Below are 22495 nucleotides of genomic sequence, written 5' to 3' on the forward strand. Positions count from 1 at the left end.
GCCAGGGACAGCAGCCCTTCAGCTCCCGCCTGCTGCAGCTCTCTTCCCCTGGTCTGCTGGCAGCCCGGGAACCCCTACCGCTGCCACCACTGCCTGGCCCTGCATACTAATTGGCACATTTAATGACTTTCCCCAGCTCTTCTTCCCTTCTCCACCTAAGCTGCTGTCTGGGAGCAGGGGAGCCCAGTTGCCATGGAAACCGAGCCGTCAAACACCCTGAATGTGCCGCACCAGCCTTGGGAGAGGATTCCAGCGGTGAAGCTCAAAGAAGGGGATATGCTGGAGGGGGAACAGAAGTGGAGGAGCAGGAAGGTGCAAGGCTGACCGTGTCAGGAACGGGTCTGGGCTGTAACGAAAAGGCACTGCACAAGACGAGTAGATACAGGGTATAAGAAATCAGACACTTAGAGGAAAGACAGGTTAACCCTCTGTTTACCAGCTTTTTTCTTCACAATGATTCAAATATCTCTCTGCCCCCTTCCTCCAATCCACTTACTGTCTGGATAAAATACCCCTAGTGTATGCACATACCATATCATCAAAGGGATTCTGACAACCCCAAATATGGCCCACGCATCTCAAGGACTGTTTTTAGCCAGAAGAAGTGCTGATTACAGCAAGCACAAAGGGTTTGGGGGGGCCTCAGGCACAAGCTGGCAGAGGACAAACCCCTGCCTAGGCAATAAGGCTGTGATCCTCTGCCCAGCCTTTCAGTTCTGCCTCCTTTTCCCAGGCTAACTGCTGGACTGGAGTCGCATGAAAATGCAGCACTTGTGCCACTGTCTGTATGCACTGATGCCTTTTCTGGGCAGGCACCTAGCTCAACACCAGCTCTGTGTCCAAAAGAATTCTGGTCTCTGCTTCAGGCTGTGTGGCAATGGGAATTGCACTTTTGTCCTCAGTTGTGTCTCCTGAGGATTTCTGGGCATATAATAAGGGTAAAATGTGTGTACGCTTTAGTCTTAGCACCCAGATTTCAGTCCTCAAGGGACACTGTCATTTCTACCCAGTCTCCTTGTAAGCTTTCAGGCCAGCAATGGAGCATCTCCTTGTGTGTCTTTTTTCTAAGCAAAGCTCCCTATGATATGATTTATTCATGAAGGGAGCCCTCAGAAGGTCAATAAAACTGGCATGCTCCCAAAAATACACAAAACAGGGAAGAAGAAAACCCCACTGGGTCAGCACTTTTCTGAAGACAAGATGAAGCTGTTTATGTCCCAGGCAGACCCACTTATGCAAGGGACATAACAAATGTTTCAACTCTCCTCCTCTGTTCCAACCTCGTTAACAACCAGCTTAATACCGAAAATTTACTTCAGATACCAGCGAGAACTTGCTGTGCCATGAAGTGTCACAGGGTTTTGGAGCTGAAGTACCCAAGACGTCCAACAAAAGCACTGCTTAGTATTCCTGTGAAACAGGGGGACCTACTGCAGTGCAGGCTGGGGAGCAGAGTAAGACAGGTCTCAGGGATGACAACAAAGGACAGACAGCCCAACTGGCTTCCCACAGGGGTACTTCCTCTTCAGCTAAGACCACCAAAGGAGACTTCTGCTTGGATTTTTTCTTTCAGGGACTTTTATGCTGCTTTGCACCTGATCTTGCCATTGATTTGAAAAGGAAAAAGGACTGCCCCATTACAAATTTCAGTACCCTAGGTCTGTCACATGTGAGTTGCTACTATGCAGATTGGTACATAAAAGATGAAAAGGGCAGAAGAACTGTTTGCAAGGCATAAGAATGACTAAACTAAGAAAGAAAACTATTTTACAGGGTTTGCAGCATTTATATAAGCTTCTGGTTTCATGCAATTGAGAGTGATTTTATTAAACAGGAAATAATGTTTGAAACAAAAAATGTTAAAGGATTTATGGGAAGGAAAAAAGATTTTTTTTTCCAAGCAAACAGAGAAACTGGTTAATATCACCAGGACCAAATGGGATTCACCTGAATCAGAAGGCATGCAGGTGGGAAACTGTAGTCTTCTCATTAAAAGAAATAGAGAGCTGATGCATGGAAAAAACCAATCTGTCTATATCTTTCAAGAGTGGGAAAAAAACCATCTGCAGAAAGGGATCCCGCTCTACTAGCCCAGAGGTGATCCACAGGATGAATGCAAACAAAAGTGATACAGCAGACAAAGCATACGCAGATTTTCAAAACAAACACCTTTGATAAGGCTCTACATCACAGGTTATTAAAAAAAAAAAAGGCTGCTGCCGGGTTTAGCAAAGGCCTTTTTACGGACTGAAAACTGGTGACAGTACAAGAAGCAGTAAGCAGGACTTCAAGGTCACTTCTTAGGTCAGAGAGAAGGCAGTAGTGGAATCCTCAGAGGCCAGTGTTACGGCCAGCTACATTCAACATCTTCAATGGCCTAGAGATGGAAGGGCATTGTCAAGTAGTCCAGCTGAGGGGGTGATGCTAAGTTCTTGAAGAGGCTTTTTAAACTGAATGCCTGGGCAGCAGATGAGTATCAATGCAGTTCACTAAATGCATGATAAACAGGTATAATAGCCTTCGTAATAACCTATATTTAGACTCAGCACTGACAGCTACAAATCAAGGAGATTTTGGAGCTCTCTTTGACACCAACAGCTCAATGAGCAACAGCTGCCACAAAAACGAAAGACACTGAGCATCACCAGCAAAGGTACCAACAACATGGCATAGGGCATAATTCTGCCATTTTATAGAGGCATGGCCCGCTCACATGCCTTCAGTGTGCAGTTCTGGTCTTCACATCTCAAGGAGGATGTGATGTAATTGGAGAGGCACAAAATAGGAGAACTAAACTTCAGTGGAGACTTACAAACTCACTAAGATGATGGATAAAGTGAGGTCAGTCAGAAACTACTGCAGAATAGTGATTAACAAAGTCTGAAGAACTGTAACAAGAGACTACTCAACAAAATTACCAGGAGATAATTCAGAACAGATGAAAGTATTTTTATACATAATGGGTCCTAAAATTCTGGAGCTTGCTCCCACGGTTATGAGCAGTACCGGTAGGTGCGAACAAGGATGAGACTAAATCCATGGAGTGGTTCACAAACAGGCAGTAATGGGAACTGTCAGAAGTCACCCCTAACATCCTGAATCCTGAGCTTATAGACTGTGGCACAGTGTAAGAAAATGCACACAAAAACTCGCAAGAGATAGAGCAGGCAGCTTACAGGAAAATGTGATTTATATCTAAGAACAGGCTCAGTCATTTCTTGGAAAGGGTGGAGAGTCTGCATATTGAGCTTGCTTGGGCAGGATAGGAAGGTCGGGAGAAAATTCCACTGAGTTAGGGCAAATTGGGCCAGATTGGAGAGCCCCACGTATCTATGAGATGTCTAGTTTTGAATATGGGCCGAGTTTGCACCACACTTTATTGCTTATTTTGATGTACCATGTGCGTTTCACATCAGCAGGACTGGGTTAAACCTTTCATTTGGTAGGGAAATGAAAAATCAGCCTTGCATGTTGAACATAATGAAATATCTGAAGATCTTTGGCATTTTACAACAAGTCCTTGGGTAACCACATTTATGTGTAGTGGATAAAGGCAGAAGCATCTGTGAATGTAATTCATCAATGCAACTGTTCACATGTTTGCAACTGTATAATTTCTATATAAATATTTTTATATCACCTATACGATATATATGGGTTTTTTCCCTCTGGAGCAAAAGATCCCAGTGCCATTAGCAATCTAAATATGCATTATGGAAAACATTTTTAATTACAGGGTCTAATAATGTTTTTCCATACAATCTCTTTTTAATTCTGTACATTTGCTAGACTGTGCTCAGCAAATGAGGGAGCTGTTAAGTATTTCTTCTTAACCTCAAGGCTGAAGAACTCCAGCTCTCTCAGCCTGTCTTCACACCGTCTTAGTGGCCCTCCTCTGGACTCATTCCAACAGGTCCACATCCTTCTTATGTTGGGGGCCCCAGACCTAGATGCAGAACTCCAGGTGGGGTCTCACAGAAGTGGAAAACAACAAAAACAATACAGATTTGGGTATGCCCATCCTCCCACTCTTTCATGCACATGAGAGAACCAATTTCAACATTTACACATCAAACACTACTGAAACCAAATGAGCATCTAAGTCTTTTAATTTCAGGACCCTAGTCTGACACACTAGAAACTTAAATGATCAGGGTTTTTTTTTATAAAGCAGAAGAAAGCGTTGAGGTGAAGGGCTGGAAATTTCAAGTTATGAGTTCAATGCCAGAAGAATCTTGGAAGGACAAGTCAACTTCATGTTTTGTTTGTGTTTCATGGGGGTAGGGTATTTGCTATTCTGAGGGTAGTAATCTTGAAATAGCTGTCTGGTAGTAACTATAATTTAACCCACCTGTCTGCAGAAGTCTCCAGACTCCTGTTAAATTCTGAGTAGTTGCTCTTTAAAAGGCACAGAATCATCCTACATAATTGAAATTACAGTTGCAGGGTTTTAGTCTATGGGATTTCAATGTGGAGCAAAATCTCCATAGCCACCCTGAGGCTTGTGTTTCCTGCTATTCGAGGCTCCCAGTGCTTGCAGTGAAGACCAAGATCAGAAAAATGCACTCAGATACCTGCTAGAAATCAAACAACTCATCTTGATGTTATTCAACAGGGTCCCAAACTCAGCAACAGAAGAAAGGATGAATCATTCAGTTACCTCCCAGGCAACTTCCCCTGCTCCCCTTCTAACAAAATACTATGTTTTTTTCTAGGAGTTGGGGAAGCTGTTGGAAAGGTGGATTGAGACAAAAATACCATTCACCTTTTGAGAATAACAGGTATAGGTTTGCCTTTTTACATCTTCTGCTGTTACATCCAATAAGAAAATGAGTCTTTATCCATTTCCCTATCTCCACTATGCAAGATTCAGAATGACTGAGTGTCCTGTTTGTCGTATCAGTGTTGGACTCCTGCTGCTGGACTTTGTGATCATATTGGGGCTCTCCGGAACGTGAACAGACTTTCCAAACTTGAATGCTCTAGAGTGACTGAGGCTGTAATGGCTTTGTGCTTTCTGTAAAATAAGCTTGGAGTACGGCATATAATATGAAATAATGAATGTGATGAATTTGCTATACATTCAAACTCCAGGGAGAGCCAAGCACAACCCAGTGGGGAAGCCCCAGTATTCCACTTCGCAGCAAAGCTGTAATTTTTTGACCTAAAGCAAGTTTCTATCTCACTGAACCAGCAAGGGTCGTAATAAACCTTGTTACAAATAGAAGCCACCCATGTTCTGAAATGGTCATGGGCAGAAGAGAGAAGTTCAAATTGCCACCTTTCTTAAAAAAAAAAAAAAAAAAAAGTGAAAAAATAGAAGGGACATACAACTGGAGCAGAAGCAGAACTATTACATGTTTTCATCCTTTAAAATTTGGCTTTCACTAATAAATAATGGAGAACACTGGAAACAAGGTAAAGCAGTATTTCCTCCTGCTATAGTCAAACAGAAGCATCTGTAAAACTAGAACTCAACCTGGGTGGAATGTTGAGAGTTAAATTTTAATTAAATCTAATCAAAGTCAAGTGCAAAGAAACTGCATGCTGAATTGCAGGACGGGTTTTTCAAAGTCATAGAGAAGATACAGTCAAACCTGATTTTCTGTTGTGTGTGTAGTTTCATAGACAGTGACAGAAGATTCCAAATAAGAGTTCCAAAGTTCCAAATAAGAGTTGCAGAATAACTGGCAAGTATTTTCATAAATAAGAAATATTTTATTTTCAAAACTTTTCCTTGCCCTGAAAATTCAGCCACGTTGAGATAGATACCTTTCATAAATACTAACAGCTCTGCTTTCTGTGCAAACTAACGATGGGGTAAACTGATCCAGAAAATGAAGTATCTATGCTTCAGACAACTACTCATGCTGGCACTTTGCTGAACCAAGTACTTCTGACACTATCAGGAGTCTTGGTTCTTTGTGTGCTTCAAGGTACCTAAGATAAGAATTATACGGAGCACACCAAGTCCTCTGGTCCTCTTGCATCCTAACACGTAGTTGGTCTACACTGAATCATTCCCTTCATAAATTGCACAGTACCACCTTAAAATGAGATTACTGTCTTCTGAGTTCACAGGTTTTCAAAGAAACCCATGCTTTATATGTTAGAAATCTTTTCCTAGTCTTTTGCTTAAATTCTTTGATAGCAAGATTGCATTAATTTGTTCTTATGCGAGCATTGTTCTTTAGTTACAATAGTATTCTTTCATCCCTAATGTTTATTTAAGCCTTTTGAAGCACTCATATAGTACAGTTCTTTTAGACTCTCCTTCAACAAAGATTTTAATCAGGAATGCCCTTGTACTGTACTTCGGTTTGGAGAAATATTCTGTCCTCTCTGCAACCAAGAAAAAAAAAAGCTTATTTTTCAGCTGGCATGTTTCACCAATGAAGTTTGTTCAGTGGCTGCAGAAACATTGACGCTGGTGCAGAAAAGCAGATGTTGCAGGAATTAGCTGTTGAGACAAGCAGGAGAGCAGGACCTCTGCTTTGGGCAGCAGGGCTGGTTTATGATTCTTTAAGGGTTTGCTAACCTCTCTGTCTCCAACCATAAAACAGGCTGTCAGTGTTCCTCATTGCTTGAGTATCTCTTCTCTATGCATGTTCCAGGTTTAGCTTTCATATATTCTTAGTCCCATTGCCCCCTTTGCCTATATCTTCATATTTATCACTACCTGATGTTAAAAATTAATTTTGCTTTCAGGCCAAACTAACTCTCCTTCCCACATTACCACGTCTGTAGCAGCAATACTTTCCTCCTCATACTCTTGACATTTAAACAGTCAAGAGACTCCTCTTGTCTATTTTACTATTCTTTTCAAAGACAATCTCAAATTCTTTTTGGCCCTTTTCACTGCATCGCTGTTTGTCCACTAGCCTTTCCTTCTTTTGTATTTTTGCTTACTTTCCATGTCCTTTATGAGGTGAAATCACCAACTGTTCCTCAACCTACTGCTCCCCACTTTTACATGTGATTTAGGGACACTTCCATCTGCTTTCTGTGCCTTTATTTAAAGAAAATCCACATTTCTCCAATTCTTAAGCTGAACCTAACAATAAGTTCTTTCTAGTTTTTGAAGCTGACTTGAACAGCAGCAGCAGGACAACAAGAAAACAGGTACTCTCAAAATTTTGGGGTCACAATTATTTTAAAGCTAGGAATTCTGAGATTCTCAGGCAATTTTTAAATTCATCAATACCCCTGTGAACTTTACTTACAATAGGAAGTTATTCAAGTACAGGTGCCTATTTTATGTTATATGAAAGCTACACAGATCCAGATCTATTCCTTTTTTGTTCCATTTTTCCTGTCTTCCATCTTAAACAAATTTATTAAGATGTAATGGATCAAAAGGAATAACTAAGGAAATAAGCTTTATTTACATATAGTTTTTTTTCTGATCATGTTATTTAACATAATGCTGTTTTCCATATCCTCAGTGACACAGTTAAGAACATGTAAACAGAAGCTACATTTAAAGCAACTAGCTTGGACATTGTGAGTAGCACAGGGAAGAAATGTACGCCCCAAAAAAGGAACATTCATCCTGCTTCTGAATAGCTTTGCAGTCTGCATCAAGCTCATGCCACAGTTCTTGAGCTACCAGTGTCTGAAGACTAGACCTACCTTCAGTCTCACATTGTACAGTGGAACTGTATAAACCTCTCCATGAAACTTGCATTTTCTAATTTATGCCATTTTAACTGTATTTAAATAGGTATTTGAAGGGCTTTTTACTGTGTGCAGTACAGCATAACCTTCAGTTTCCTCCTTTTCTATTTAGCATTTTATTCTACTAACTGAAGCTGATTGAGATGGAAAAGCAGGTTAATACTGAATAATAGTATGTGTGCATACACAAGCTCCAAACCCACCATTTAGCTCATTTCCAAATTGTGATGGAAATATTTTTTGGTCAAAAATGTATGCTCCTCCAACCATGACTGGTATAAAAATCAGAACTGTGTGTGTCTATGTGAACAGGTAGAAGCTGTGCAAGGATTTTTAGTAACTTTCAACAGAATTCCCTTTGAAGAAAATGGCAATATCGGACTATGTATTTTAAACAATATACAATATCTGTTTTGCAGATTCAAATAGTATCTACTGGTTTTCTGTTGAGAGGCACATTCCACTCACTGTGTATAGGCATTGACCTTTATTTTAACACAGTTATGCTTTTCCCACACAGCTATTCAACACCAGATTCTTTTCTCTAAAAATGGCTGATATGGCATGAGAGACCAGTCCTAGAATATTTGAGGATACTCAAGGAGCATGGAAAAGTCACGCAATTGAAAACTGCAAAATTCCCTTTTTCATTGGTGCTTTCAATCTAGAAGACAAGACGAGATGTGCTGCCAAAATTATGGCATGAAATATTCAGCTCTATTTTGATCTCTCTTTTTTCTGTGTCTTGTTTTGCTAAAGATGATTTAAAACTCTGCTTGCTGAATCCAAAAAACAAACAGCTCATGCATATGACAGGCTGCCAAGAATGCAGGACCTTGCCCTTTGCTTAGCTCACAAGCAAGAAAAATCTCGTACAAGGATAGTGCCAGGCAGTATGCTGCACTAAATCTCATCGTCAGAAAATAACACTGGCAGCATAATCAGCTGCAAAAGGACTGCATGCAGAGCAGTAATTTGCAAAGAGCCCAGCCTATCAGTTAGCCTTCCAAAGCGACTTCGTGGTGACAGGCATCTGGTAAATCAATCTGGAAAGAATCCATATTCTCCAGATAGCGCTATCACAGTTTTATTTTGCGGGCCTGGGCTAAGGCAGTATGAGGAACATAGACGACAAAAACATTAGGACAAATGATTTGTAATCATCCTGACTGTCATTCATGTTGCTTCTTTTTTCCCCCCCTTTATATTTATACTGGCTGTGGAATAATTGCAACACTGATGTGTTATCAAAGAATATCTGGCAATATATTTAATGAACAGTTCTTAATTTTCTTAAAATTCTACTGCCAGAAAAAAAAAAGGAAGAGAAAGAAAACGAGAGCAATTTCTTTGCTGTGTTAAGATTCCTCCCTTTCTGTGTACACCATTAAATCCAGATTTACAGAGACATAATCTTGCAGGCCATAAAATAATCTGAAGGACTCTCTTCACACACACCTTGAAATAAACTGGATGATGTTATAAAAGAATCCCTTAAGGCTGAGACTGCATCACGTTTTACGCATCAGTTGAAAAAAAACCCCAGCTTATATTTCCAGCAAAACACTTTGATTTGCTTCATAGTGTGGTATGTAAGGATTAGATCACAGAGACTGTGATTTTTTTTTCACCCAGATCCAGCAGTGAACATGGAAGTGAAATCAGATATAAAGCTATTACAAGTTTTCAATTAATAAGAATGGAAGTAAAATTTCTGTCCCCAGTAAAGTCAATACCAGTTTGCTCATTGGTCTGGGCGGTAAACTAGTTTCCAGTCTTCGAATATATACCATTGTCTTTCTGTCTTCTAGAGAAATTGTAAAGGCTATAAAGCTAGCTGCTTAGGTCACAGTAATTTTCAATAGCAACAGAAAAACCCCAATATTCTGAGCTGTACAGTATCATAGCCTCAAGATTCTTTTATCTCTAAATGGCTTTAAATCTGTTTTATTTTTGTTAAGTGCTCCTTTATTACACAGGATCAATATTTCTGTAGATGTAGATCTGCAGTCTTATGCATTTATTATCAAAAGTCTCACACTACAGCTCTTTCTTTAAAATCCTGGCTTCTAAGCATGTGATGTGAATAACTGAAGTGACATTCATTTTACAATGATAATTTCCAGGACTCAAATTCATGAAGAAAAGCTTGAACACAGCTACATGGAACAGAGGACTGAAATAGAGTTTGACGAGGCTCAAGAATCATGGATATCTATAATTTAAACTTCTTCCAAAGTGTTGGGAAATAGCTTGAAAACAGACAATATAAATGTTATACCTCTCTGGAGATCAACACAACTGTAAGACTAAATAAGAGAATAGTTTTGAAATTTCATTTGCATCACCTCTCAGTGTTGGTCATTCTATCTGAGCATTTCAATGGGTCTGACTCTGCTCCCAGCCCAAACATCTGAGACACCACTATGGCAATATCAAGCCCTGGATGAAATGAACTGTGGAAGAGAAGTAGGAACTGATCGTAAATTTAATTTAATGTAAGCTCTCCAAATCCTCAAGGGCTGGACAGCAGTGTTGCAAGAATATTTTTAAGGGCAAATAAATAGTAACTTTTGAAAGCAAATTCAAGGGTATTAAGCTAGGTTGTTTTTTGTTTTTTTGAAATAATTTCAGTACACTGGAAAGAATGAAGTTACTTCCCACTCATGTGGCTTTTCTTTTGGAGGTTTGTTTACCCACCTGATGGAGATAGAAGCATTTGAGTCACCACAATCTTTTCTAATTCTTTTAGATCTGTCCTTAATAGAAGATGCATATTCTGTCACGCACCTTAAATCAGGCCTTCATCTCTTCCTAAAGTTAGGACACAGCTAGAAGCTTGACAGCATTTTATATGTGTTTTGGCTCCATTTTATGTAAGACTAGATTAACGCAAAGCCAACTTATCTCTGAAGTCTAATTACAAAGTTTCTGAGACTGTAAGATGCAGTATCAGTTCATTTCTGGAGTCCTCGCCTTTTGGGAAGCTTGGAGAGCTGTTCCTGACATGGTGTCAAAAACTTTGCTACTGTTCATGACATCTGGTATTGAAAACACTTCAAAAAGGCATACGTCTTACAGCTACATGAGTAACCACAGATTCTCTATTCTCCACGTTCTCTGTCACTGATGCCAACAGCCTCTGATTTAAGTCTTTGCTACTTACTTCCCTTCCACTCCATGTTGCAGTGGACACGTGCTCCATCGGACAGAAAAAGGACCGAGAGCAGTGAAAATGGAAATGATCTGCAGTGTCACACAGTGCTTCCCCATTTCCATCACTGCCAGTAGCTCTTTGCTATGCACACACGAATTTGCACAGCCAGATTTGTAGCCTCGGCTCTATTACTAGCTGGTGCTGTCCTCTCATCCTCTCGATCCATCCTGTTACACGTACCACTTCATAGTCTAATTGTCTAGCTCTTCCTTCCCGTGCTTCCTGAGTTCTGTGGGCCAAAAGAGTCCCGATTGTTCGCCAAGCCCAGGGTAAAAAATGCATATTTAGGAAAACTGCCTAGCAACTGCTTTCTTTAGTGCAAAGGAGAGAGGCCATTTGCATAAGAAAACCTTCCAGCTGGAAGCCTGCAAAGACTCTGCTGGGAGCTGCTTCTGTGACCAGACATCAAAGGAGAATTCCCGTTTAAGGACTGGTCCCTCTGGGTGGCCTTTCTGTGCTGTCCCCACCATCTGTGGGGGCAGTGGCGGCCGCACAGAGCGCACCAGTACTCTGCAGCACCGAGGAGATGCCACTCCAGTATCTGACTCTGCTCCCGGAGATCTTTCAGTGATTTTGTTCCCACATCATCTTTTCCTCACCTTCATCTTTTCCCACCATCATCTTTTCCTTTTTGATGTGCACATCACACATCAGAAAGTCAACAGTTTCAGCTGCTAACCTTTGGAGTTCTGTAAATTGCTTTGCAGATTGCCTGCCAAAAGTGACAATCTGTAGCAGTGCAGTACAGTATCTTCAGATATTTATGCATGGTTCCTCCCCATAATTACTAAAAGGCATTATTAGTCTGCACAAAGACCTGGCCCAGGAAGAAAAACCACAGAAATTACTTCATCATTTCTCTTGCCGTTCAGTGCCTAGAAAAAGTTGCCCATACACTTTTCACTTTCTAAAGCCCTGGACAAAACATTGACTCTAGTAAAGTCAATGGAAATAGCCTCCACCAATATTCCAAGTACAATCCAGCAAATTGTGAACAGGGATGGGATTGAGGACATGGCTCTCCTATGTGCTAATCATCTAAACAACAGTTAAATCGTTTCAGCACCTGCAAAAAATAGCTTTGTACAGCTCTGCTTCTACTTAATGGAATGAGGTGATTACGATCAGAGTTCTGCAAAGCTCTCCACACTGCAGTTCCTAAGGCTAATTTCAATGTGTGAATCATTGCTTTCCTGCAATTTATATCCATATGTGTGGTTATTTTTGAGAATGATTCAGTTTTGTATGTATAATTTTAAAAGGACTTTTTAAGTTAATGAACATCTGTGCTAAGAGCCCCTCAACAGAAAAGCCCGTGTCAGCCACTGGTGACGATGACTATGTAAACTTCCTGTTATCCTATAGGCGTGCATGTGGATCCTATGGCTCTTACCAACTGCATACTGCAGGAGTAACCAGCTGAAAAGCACTCCATAAAAATGCCTTGACAGTGGGGTGGGAAATCCAAAACTTCCAGCCATTTGAAAACTGTAATATCTGTTTTATAACCAGAATAGAACCAAATACTAAATTCTCAAAGCTTTTAACAGAAGCAAACAGAGGAAAAATTTCCATTTGAAAATTTCCAAGCACTTTAATATTTTGATCGACACACATTCAACACTTTTAGCTATAGTGTAGCTCAACAGGATTTCTGCATAACATTTGTTTCTAGGCACTGCCTCCTGGCTTGAACTTTTTTTCTCAAGATGAACTTATTTCTTGACATGCTGCATGAGAACCACATTGGTATAAATCTAATGGTGGTGGATTTACAAAGGAAAAATTACTCACTGAAATGCAATGGGCAATCAAGTAACTGGTCATAGCAACAAGGTCACTTTGCTTTAGTCTGTCTTTTAATCAGCTTAATTTTTCAACCTAGTTATTATGGGTTTTTGTTTCTGCCCTCTATACTCTTTGATCTCACAGACTGAAGGAGAATGTACTCCAGGAACCATGACGCGGTTTTCCCATTTGCTCATTTAAAGCGAAAGGAGGCTCAAACCTGGCCAAGTGAAGTATGTCACAACTTCCCAGTTAAAAGTCTCATTTTCTGTATTACCAACCTGTTATTAACCCTGCAAGACAGAGTCTAGTAAGAATTGACTGTTAAATACAGCACACTACACATGTTGGACATCTGATGTTCCTTTCCCCAACACTAATAAGGAAAACTTTCTTGGACTCCCCTCTTAGGATCTGTGTTGGTGAAAACAGATGGAAACAGAAGTGCAAGTAGGACCAATAACCCTGATGTGAAGATGATGAGAAAACTTCACTTAGGAAGTGACTACATCTACAGCTGTATTACAAAAGATGGAACTTGCTCTTGCTTAAGACAAAGCTGAAATTAGGTTTTCTGTGAAGAACTGAGGAAGTTAAACAGCTGTAATTCCAAACAAAACCAGGAATTCAACCAGTAGTTGTGTAAGTAAAAGCTGGGGATAGAGCATGCCTCCTGCACTGCACAGAATATACTTTGGCACAGGCAAGTAATAACATCAAGCCATGGTGCTCATCCTTTGTCATCAGGATGCCATGTCCTGCTGCATACCAGTTTCTAAGTGCTGACATTGCAATGTCTTTTAGGAAGTCCTGTAAAATCATTAGGCCTAATTCTGCTTGTGATTATGTTTCTTTAAGTTCAGAGCTACTGCACTGACTTCAGGGCAGCTACTTTGGATTTACATCACTCAAGCTGGCCTATTATTTCCTGTATTGTTCCCAGTTGCATGAAATCATCTGTGCACGTCCTCCAGGGCTGCTGGAACCCTCTGTCCTCCCCAGCACTACACATGATGCAATGAGCCTCTGACGGAGGAGGAAAGCCGAGAAGTCCATGTAGGGAAGCAGATAATTTCCTTTTGAGCAATGGATGCAAAAATAGAAGCTAATAAAAAGCCTTCAAACTGTGCCTTCAAACTGTGACAATTCAATACACACACCTACGAGAATGCCTTGACAAGCTGCTTGACTTCCCAGTAACTCTTTCTTGTTTTCTTTAGTGCAGCCTCCTCCAAACTCCCACACACAGGTATTCATCTCTGTAGTGACAGCTGAGACCTGCAGGTGTTTGCTGCTATTGCCCTTTCAGAATAGACAGACACTTGTTCCTCACTGTAAACATTTGTATCATGGTGTTTGCCTGGCTAGTTACAGCCCAAATAATGATAAACCAGCCTTTTCTTTTTTTAGCCCCTTGCTGTCATGTATGAATTCGCTTCGCAAATAGGCATTAGGTACTGGAAATAGCTTAAGCAAGATCACTCTCTGGTGATTATTTTACTAGCCTTATCTTCTAGAAAATATTTCATAGAGTGTCACCAGAAAAGTATATCATGCAGTTTCCAGAAATACAGCACTCTACAACATTAGATTCATACATGAAGGGAGGGTATGGTTAGTGGGAAAGATGTTCTTTCACGCCTTTAATACTAATGTTATTTCACTGTTCTTCAAACTGCTACCTTGGCCTTGCTAAGGAACAGCAAAAATCAGAATCAGAACTGTTTGCTGAGGACTGTAACTCTCACAGGTGTCAAAATGGTTTCTCAAAGAGGTTGTTCACCTTTTTGATGTAGTGAGAAAGCCCAACATCTATGTATTTTTAAAATAGGCCTGGAATGGCAAATTCCAAAAAAAACATTAGTTTTTCTGGTAGTCTGACTGGAAGGCCAAGGACTGTAATAGCTTCTCCTGTCTTAACTGAAAGTGCATGGGAACCTATGTTTTAAAAAGACAAACATCCCAAAATACTTAATGTTAGCATTAAATAGAAATTATCAATAAAACATTAAGAAACAAAGCTGCAAAAATCTAGGAAACTTCCTTCAAACCTTTCCCACTCCATCAGCTGTTTATTTTTTGTACCCTGATTCTGTTTCTTTAGTTCTTTACTCACCACCAATTCAGACAAGACCTGAATTCTAATTAAAAAAAACCCAAACCAAACCAAAACAACCCAGCCCCCAAAGAACACAGAAAAATAAAAAAGAAACACCAGTCTTTCTCAACCACTAGAGGTACAAAATGTGCCAGTATGAATTGCAAAGTCATTCAATGAGGGACTGAAACCAAAAACTTAGGAAAAAAGAAGGGATGTTCTTCATTTGGAAGGAGTGGAAGATGAGAGTGGCCCAGGGCACTGTCTGACAATACAGTTAACATGTGCCAATGACACAGGCTATGTGAGTCTAAGATGTACTAAGCAGCACATTTTCATTAAAGGCTGGGAGGTACCTCTAATCCAAGAATGGCAAAAATCTGATTTGGAAAATACCACTCACAGTTCTAGCAATATCTGTACCAGAAAGAGATACAGAAATTGCTATTTCACACACTGAAAGTCATTGGAGAAGGCTAGTGTTAGGAGAAAAAGAAAATGAAGACACTTTTTTTCCTGAGAGTGGTCCTTGTTTAACCCTCTAAAACAGTCTGGTAGGGGACAGGAGTACTTTCTCTAAATACAATTGAGATTTAAAGGCTGGGAAGGGAGTGGAATAATGCCATCAAGTAGGTGTCTATGGGTCATGAGTTAATTCAGGTTGCTGGATTTAAAAAACAAAAATTGCAGCTGTTAGGACAGAGAAGCTGCCGTGCAGCCTTCTAGGCAAAGCACTGGCAGCACAGGATTCTACTTACTTGCAACATCCACTTTGAGAGAAGGGGCTGTGTGACAGGACAGGAGTTAGAAATCCAGGCTTCAAAAACACAAGATTGCTGCTATCCAATTCTGTGGTATATCTGAGAAGAAGCCTGCCAGCATTTTGCAGGCTGCACCTTATTAACTTACTTAAGTCTTTCTTCAGGACTTGTCTTCTTGTTTTCCCTCTTGTGGTATGATTTGATTCTGGCTCATCTTTGGTTCCCACACTGAGAATAGACAACATGGCCAGATGTGCTCTGAGGGGCACCACCAAATGCAAGTTACACCACTGGCTGATGCAGCTGGCTTGGGCCCACATAGCTTTCTATAGGGTGCCAGTTAAGAAGGTGATTTTGACAGAAAAATCTGATGGCAATTGCTGTCACATCTTGCTGTATGTCAGGTGTGACTGACCTCCTAAGATTTCTCAGGAATTTTTGCCAAGCATTGTTTCTCTTTACGGGCTCAGGACACTGTTGAAATCTTCTCTTTTTCCCTGGCAGACTGGAATTTTATGGGGCTTGGTGTCTTATTTAGAAGGGGTCAAAGTACTAGTGAGTGTTGGTGTTTTCCCCGTAGCATGATGAGGGCCCAGGTTCTTGTTGCTCCTACACTTAACATCTACTGTGTGGCTTTCTTCAAGAGTGAAAGACTTAGGATTGGTGTGACCTGTGTCTCTTCTTCCAATCTGACATGCTCTCTTTAAATAGCAAAATGGGGTACAAAATGTGGAGAAGATATTAAAGAGAAACAGATTCACTGAAATTTATACTGAAATGCATCCTCTTAGTCTTCTGCCCCATCTGTGCCAGAAGTGAAGGAAACTTGTGAACCTCTCTGTAGTTTTAGGGGAAATTTGGTCTAAAGGAAGATAGAAACCTCACTAGGCCCAGTCTTTTGACAAACTTTTGAGTGGTTTGTACAAGCTGAGAAAAGGAGTCCATACTTTCTCCACTGTTCTTGTGCTGTTGCATAAAGGCAAGTAGGTTATACAATAGCTAAATAAGGATTACACAATTGAGCTCCATAAATCTAAATAAGAAACAGAATCTCTATCCTGCACTGGACAAACATAAAAATGGGGAAGGGTGAAATTCTGGTCCTAATGAAACTAATGGCAAAGCTCTTGCTTTGTCTGGTGAGATCACAGTTTCATCTGAAACCTTGGCTCAAGCCTGTAGTTGGCTGACCAGGCTGGATATTTAAAGCATATCCCTATTAAGTTTTCCAAGTACTGGGATAAGATGACTTCTGCTTTTTTCCAAGCTTTTTGCTTATGATTAAAAAATGATGAAATTATTTTAAGACCAAGTACTAAGCAATCACTTGCAAACCTGAACTGGAAGACTAAAAAGGCCCTGATATATTATCTCTGAGTGCAAGAAAAAATAATAACCAAGTAATTCTTTCCATGCTTCAATGTCAACACTTAAAAGCACTGAAAGTTACTTGAAAGCACTACCTGGGTATCTGAGACTACGACAGGAAACCCAGACCTGTGGGGGTAGGAAATCAAACAACAAAATCCAAATATCTACAAAACAAATAAAACCCCTAATAAACCTGACACCTAAGCTCTTCAAGTAAATAACTTTGTGAATGGATCTTTTGTGCTATAAGGATTGCAGTGCAGCAGTGTTGCCGGAGCTATTTGGCTCACAGACCAAACCAATTACTTGACAGTTGTTTTACTTTGGCCTGGGGTGTAGAGCAGTTCTGAAAAGAAAAGCCATCGCAGTTTCTTCATGTCCCCAGGCTCCTCTGGTCTGACTATCGAAAACTATTGCTGTTACACTGGTTGTAGCACATACATCAAGACTTCCCCTACCTACAAGATTCCTGCATGATGAAAAAGACAGAAAAAAAGAAAGGGGTAGAAAAAAGAAAAGCTTGTGCAATCAGGGCCACACATCACATGTATTCCCAGCCCAAGGGTTAATTTGCTCCCCCTCTTCCCTGAAGCATCTCTTAACAGCTGAGCTGATTCAATGCAGAATGTCATTAACAATCTAACAGTGAACAATGACTTGGGATCATCCTTATCTTACAGAAGCAAGCTATAAATAATCATCTTGGGCAAATCTAACATCATGACTGAGTGGCAGGATCCAAAAAAAACAATTCCAATGTATTAAAACCCAGAGATGACGAACCATTTCTTGCAGAACTTTTTGGAATTGTGTAAATCTCTCCAACAAGCAACAGATAAAGCTGTCAGGGTTGGGGATGAATTGCTTCTCTGTGAGTGATTAAGCCTGAGCAGTTAAAAAGACTTAGCTTGCTATAAGCAATTAGGTATGGTAGGTCAGTGACATTCCAGTGTTATCACTGACTTAGGTCTGCCAAGGACGAAGTTCTCAGGTCAACCATCTGGGAATTCATTATTGCCTTGACTTTTTCATGACCATCTTCTGACCAGCCCACATATGTCCCAAAAAGGGCAGGCCAAAACTTCACAGGCTCAACTGTAACTTCCAGCTTTTATCAACTGCGAAATATGGTGGCATGGCAGTCTCTGGCTCTGTCCCTCCTCTGCACTAGTTAGAAGCCAGCTGGAACATGAGGGGCCAGAGAAATTATCCTTCTTGTTTTTCTTAAGTGTGTAGAAAAATCAACTACCTCACTTGAAGTTTCATATCCACCCACCACTCTGCAAACTTATACCACCAGTTTGCATGGGGCCATGCTACTTTACATCATCCCCTCTGACACTTACCTCTTTCTCCCTTCATTCACATTTGTGTCTTTCACTAACACCTCTCTACAATTACCTTTCCCATCTTATTTGTTCCTTCTCTCACATCAATGATTGCATCCTCTTCACACTACTGCCTCTTTCTTCTCCTTTGTTAAACCCTAGACCTCTCAGAACCCCTCACTGAACTCAAAAATAAGTGAAGATAAGGGAGAGAAGGAAAGAAGAGAGTGATTCTGTGTGAGAGATAGTGAGTGGGAAATACTGTGTATCCCTTAAATGAGATCCTTTGAGAGGTGCCCAGGTTACCCAGAATTTCCTCAACTCCTGCTTTTTCCAGGTCATGGGTGTCATTCTAAATTTGTGTTCCAGTGGGTAAAAGCTTTGCTTGAGTACTCATATGCAAGACTTGAAGATTAAATCCAGAGGTACATGAGCAGGTAAGCTGATGCCAGTCCGTACACCATCACATGCCTGAGCCAGGCCTCAGTTGTCTCCAGGAAGGCCATATGACTACTGAGCTTCTGCCCCCTTTTGCAGGTAGTTTTTATGCAACAGGGGGAGTTACTATTTTTTTTCCAAAAATAAGCAAAGCATATGTTCAAAAATGGTGCCTCTGACTGTAACAACCTTCGCAAACACGTACTGTTCTGCATATACATTCATTCTTAAGTGTAACAACATGGTAAACACTGAAGTATGAACAGACCCATGACTTCAGTCCCAACAAGTGGAGCAAAAATGCAATATGCAAAATCAGATTCAAAATCAATAAACCTTAGCCTCTGCTCACCAGTGTCCTTTAAAACACAGAGGAAATTATTACCATCCTGTATATTTGTTTTCAAGCTCTGAAGTGCATGAAGTCATGCTTGCTTCACATTGATCAAATAATTCAAAGTCCCAGTTTACAAAATAACAATATATAAGAGGAATCTGCATAATATGTTTACTAAATACTAGGTTTGCCTTTGAAAGGAAAGAAAATTAAGAGGGGAGGCTGTTACTTATGAGCTTCTAAGTAAACCAGCATTCAGCAGTAATTTTCAAAAGTCTAGCTTCCTCTATCCTGTCTGGCCTCAGCCAGTTATAGAGACAATCTCTTCCCAGGCATCCCACCAACACTGATGGTGGGGTGACACTGTCCTTTACTAACACAATCCAAACTGAGTGGCTAAGAAAGGAATAACGAAAAAGGAATAAGGAATAAGGAATTCACTGGCAACAAGTCATGTCAGAGGCAGATACAAAACATGTGCTTAAAGATGATGAGTTTATTTCACAGGATAAACTCTAGGGTTTGTAAATTATCAGTTTGGCCATGGATTGCCTTCCCCAAGCCAGAAACACCTGACAGGTTCAGTTCCAATCATGAAATTACAAACGTGATAGCAAACAGGAAATGGTGTCAACTACGTGACTTACCACATAGCACAAATATGTCAACAACAGTGATTAATCTTCAGAGTTTGTTTATCCCAGCAATCTTAGAAGGTCTTTGCAAAATTCAGATATCACTTTATGGCAACCAAGCTCAGGGAAAACAGTCAGAATGAAAAAGAGCAACATGTTACTCTTACCCTCTGCAAAACAACTCTTCAACATTAAGAAGTAGGACTAAAGCCCTAAGGGCAGGAAAAGCTTTCAGGTGCTCAGTATATAACAACTTCTCACCTAGTCTCTTCTTGAGTAAAATAACTGGTCACTGCTGCTGCCCAGTACTTACATTTCCTCTAGTTAACTGAAGCATTATACAACTACTCCCCAAAGTTACCATTTCCATTTTTCTTAGCAGTATTTAAGAACGTATTTTAATAGCTTCGAAGTGTTGGGCCAAATTTGATTACCCGCTCTTCCTTTTCATCTGCTGCTTCTTCTTCACTAAAGCCAAGAAAACATGCAAAATTTTTTGCCCAGAGAAAAAGACCTTTCTGTGATGTAGAATCTAAAACCAACACATATAAACAACAAAACATGAAAATCTACTCAGATTAACTCTCCAAATTTACCAAAACCTTTTAACTCAGAACCAGGTTCTCCATATGCTGGGCTCTAAATTACCTGACAGACAGATGGTTATGCATAAAAGCAGAATCAGTCACACCAGTGTGGTAAGAAGACTGAACAAGACCTAGCTTATTACTTATTACAGCAGTTCACTTACCCGATAGTAGTCCGTGCTGTACACATCTCTAGACATCCCAAAATCCCCAATCTTCACCAGTAGGTTTTCACCAACCAGACAATTCCTGGTAGCAAGATCCCGATGCACGAAGTGCTGTGATGCCAGGTAAACCATCCCAGAAGCAATCTGCTGGGCAATGTGAAGCATCTGGGACTGGGTCAGCTCAGCTGGACGGTTGCCTTCTGCCATCAGTCCTGCATCTGGTCCGTGTGCCCTGCACCAAAACACAAGCTGATAAACTGATCGGCCACTGTAAGATAGAGAGGTGAAAGGCATTAGTGAGCCTCAGCCCACACAACTCCATCAAAAGGGCTATAAATTCCTTGGTGAAATAGGTAAAAATTTGTATCTTAGCTTTTTTCATTTACTGTTTTTCTTCATTGTGTGAAAGATAAGTGGTGTGAAGAGCATTACAAACAGGATACATATTACTCAAGGAAATAAGGCATATGTGTTCACAACACCACCCATCAGAAAACACCACCTTTCTCCTGTTCCATTCTAGTAATCTTTTCTGGAGAAAGGCTGACAAACAAACCTGTTTGGGAACCAAGGGGAAATCTTATCACTCTGTAAGAGTGAAAAACAATTGAGGGAAAGGCAATGAAGTGGCATGCATAGCATCACTTTTCCTGTGACTGGCACTCCTTGATTTCTGCAGGGATATAGGCCATTGACCCTTCCATCTTTTCTTAAACAAGAAAGAACTAACTTTCTTCTCCATCTGAGAAACAAGGGCAGCAATTTTAAATTTATACTTCTACTTTCCTACCCAAATGCTCAGCAGGAAAGGATTTTTGCTTATTTCATCACCAAGGGTGAATCCTGCCTGCGACTAGAATTCTTGACAATAGGAACAGGACAAAAAAAAAAAACTATTTGGAAAAACAAAACAGCTTCAGAAATACGTGGTTTTCAATAGCTAGCAAGTCCCTAAGAAACAACAATCAACTGATTAATGAGAATACTTGTATGCACTTCAGCAAAACCAGAGATATTTTGCATTAGGAAAACACAGTGAAGTACTGGGACACATGCGCTTCACCCGTCTTAACTACATGAGCTCTGGTATGTATGTACATCCTAGTATCTTGAAAATACAGATATAAACATTCATATGAACAATGTTTTACAGAAAGAATTACTACGTAATCCTTATCCAATCAATGAGGTCATCTGGCAATCACTCCTCATTTGATACAGCTTATAATGTTCTGAATATCCTTTCCCATCCATTCTATTTTTCTGTGTTTTCAGGAGCCTTTTTTAACTCCACTCCTGAAAACCATTCTTTCAGAAGAGACCACCTCTCCCCTTCTCAACAGAGGTGAGGCCATAATTTGTCTCTAGGGTAAGGGCACAGGAGTTTGGAAAAGAGTTGCAAATTAATCAAAATCTGTGAGATCAAATCTGACACTACCAATTAGAAATATGATATTAAAATTGCCCCAAGGGAAGAATTTCATGAGCAAAGTGACAGACGCGAGAAACGAAGGAGGGTGTGTAGCATTGATGGGACTGCATCTGGTACCAGGCAAAGCAGCTCTCTGCCACAGGGTATGTACAGGCAGCCATTCATCTGTCTAGGTTGATGAGGGGAAATAAATGGGAGAATATGAAATCTCCAACTGAAACTCACAAGCAAATTCCTATTGAAAAATACTGTACCTTTATTCTGCATGGATTTTTTTTAGTAAGTGTTCTCAGACATGAACATCTGAGCCACTAAATTAGAGAACTTTTTGCTAGCCTCCCTGAGGACGTGGTCTGTATCTAATGGAATTTGTAGGTTATTCCTGACATTCCATCCAGCTTGCTTGTCCTCTTGGTGCTGGCCATAAATGAGGTGATCTTCAGTGTCTGCAACAGCCAGGAACATTGACAGATACTCTCTGCAGCCACATCATCCACTAGTCCACAAAGCACTGGGCAGGCATGAGTTTGAGGCTTTAGTCCTAGATCTGAACACCCTTTGGCTGCATGCAGGCAGCCAGGCTCATTTGGGTTAAATTTTCAGATCAATTTTTCCCCAACAGCCTTTGGTGGCGCTGCAGGGTAAGAAATACGGAACAG

The 22495-nt window shown here is 40.5% G+C and overlaps 1 protein-coding gene across 2 annotated transcripts in view; it reads right to left on the reverse strand.

Moving 5' to 3' along the window:
* Nucleotides 1-22495, reverse strand: part of NTRK2 (neurotrophic receptor tyrosine kinase 2) — a 201040-nt gene that overhangs the window by 22321 nt on the left and 156224 nt on the right. For both annotated transcript variants that reach the window (XM_032096321.1, XM_032096328.1), the window contains one exon: nucleotides 20402-20636. In XM_032096321.1, the coding sequence (XP_031952212.1) occupies nucleotides 20402-20636 (235 nt within the window). The remainder of the gene's footprint in view (nucleotides 1-20401; nucleotides 20637-22495) is intronic.

The sequence above is a fragment of the Corvus moneduloides genome, chromosome Z (assembly GCF_009650955.1).
Source record: "Corvus moneduloides isolate bCorMon1 chromosome Z, bCorMon1.pri, whole genome shotgun sequence".
Taxonomy (NCBI): Eukaryota; Metazoa; Chordata; class Aves; order Passeriformes; family Corvidae; genus Corvus; species Corvus moneduloides.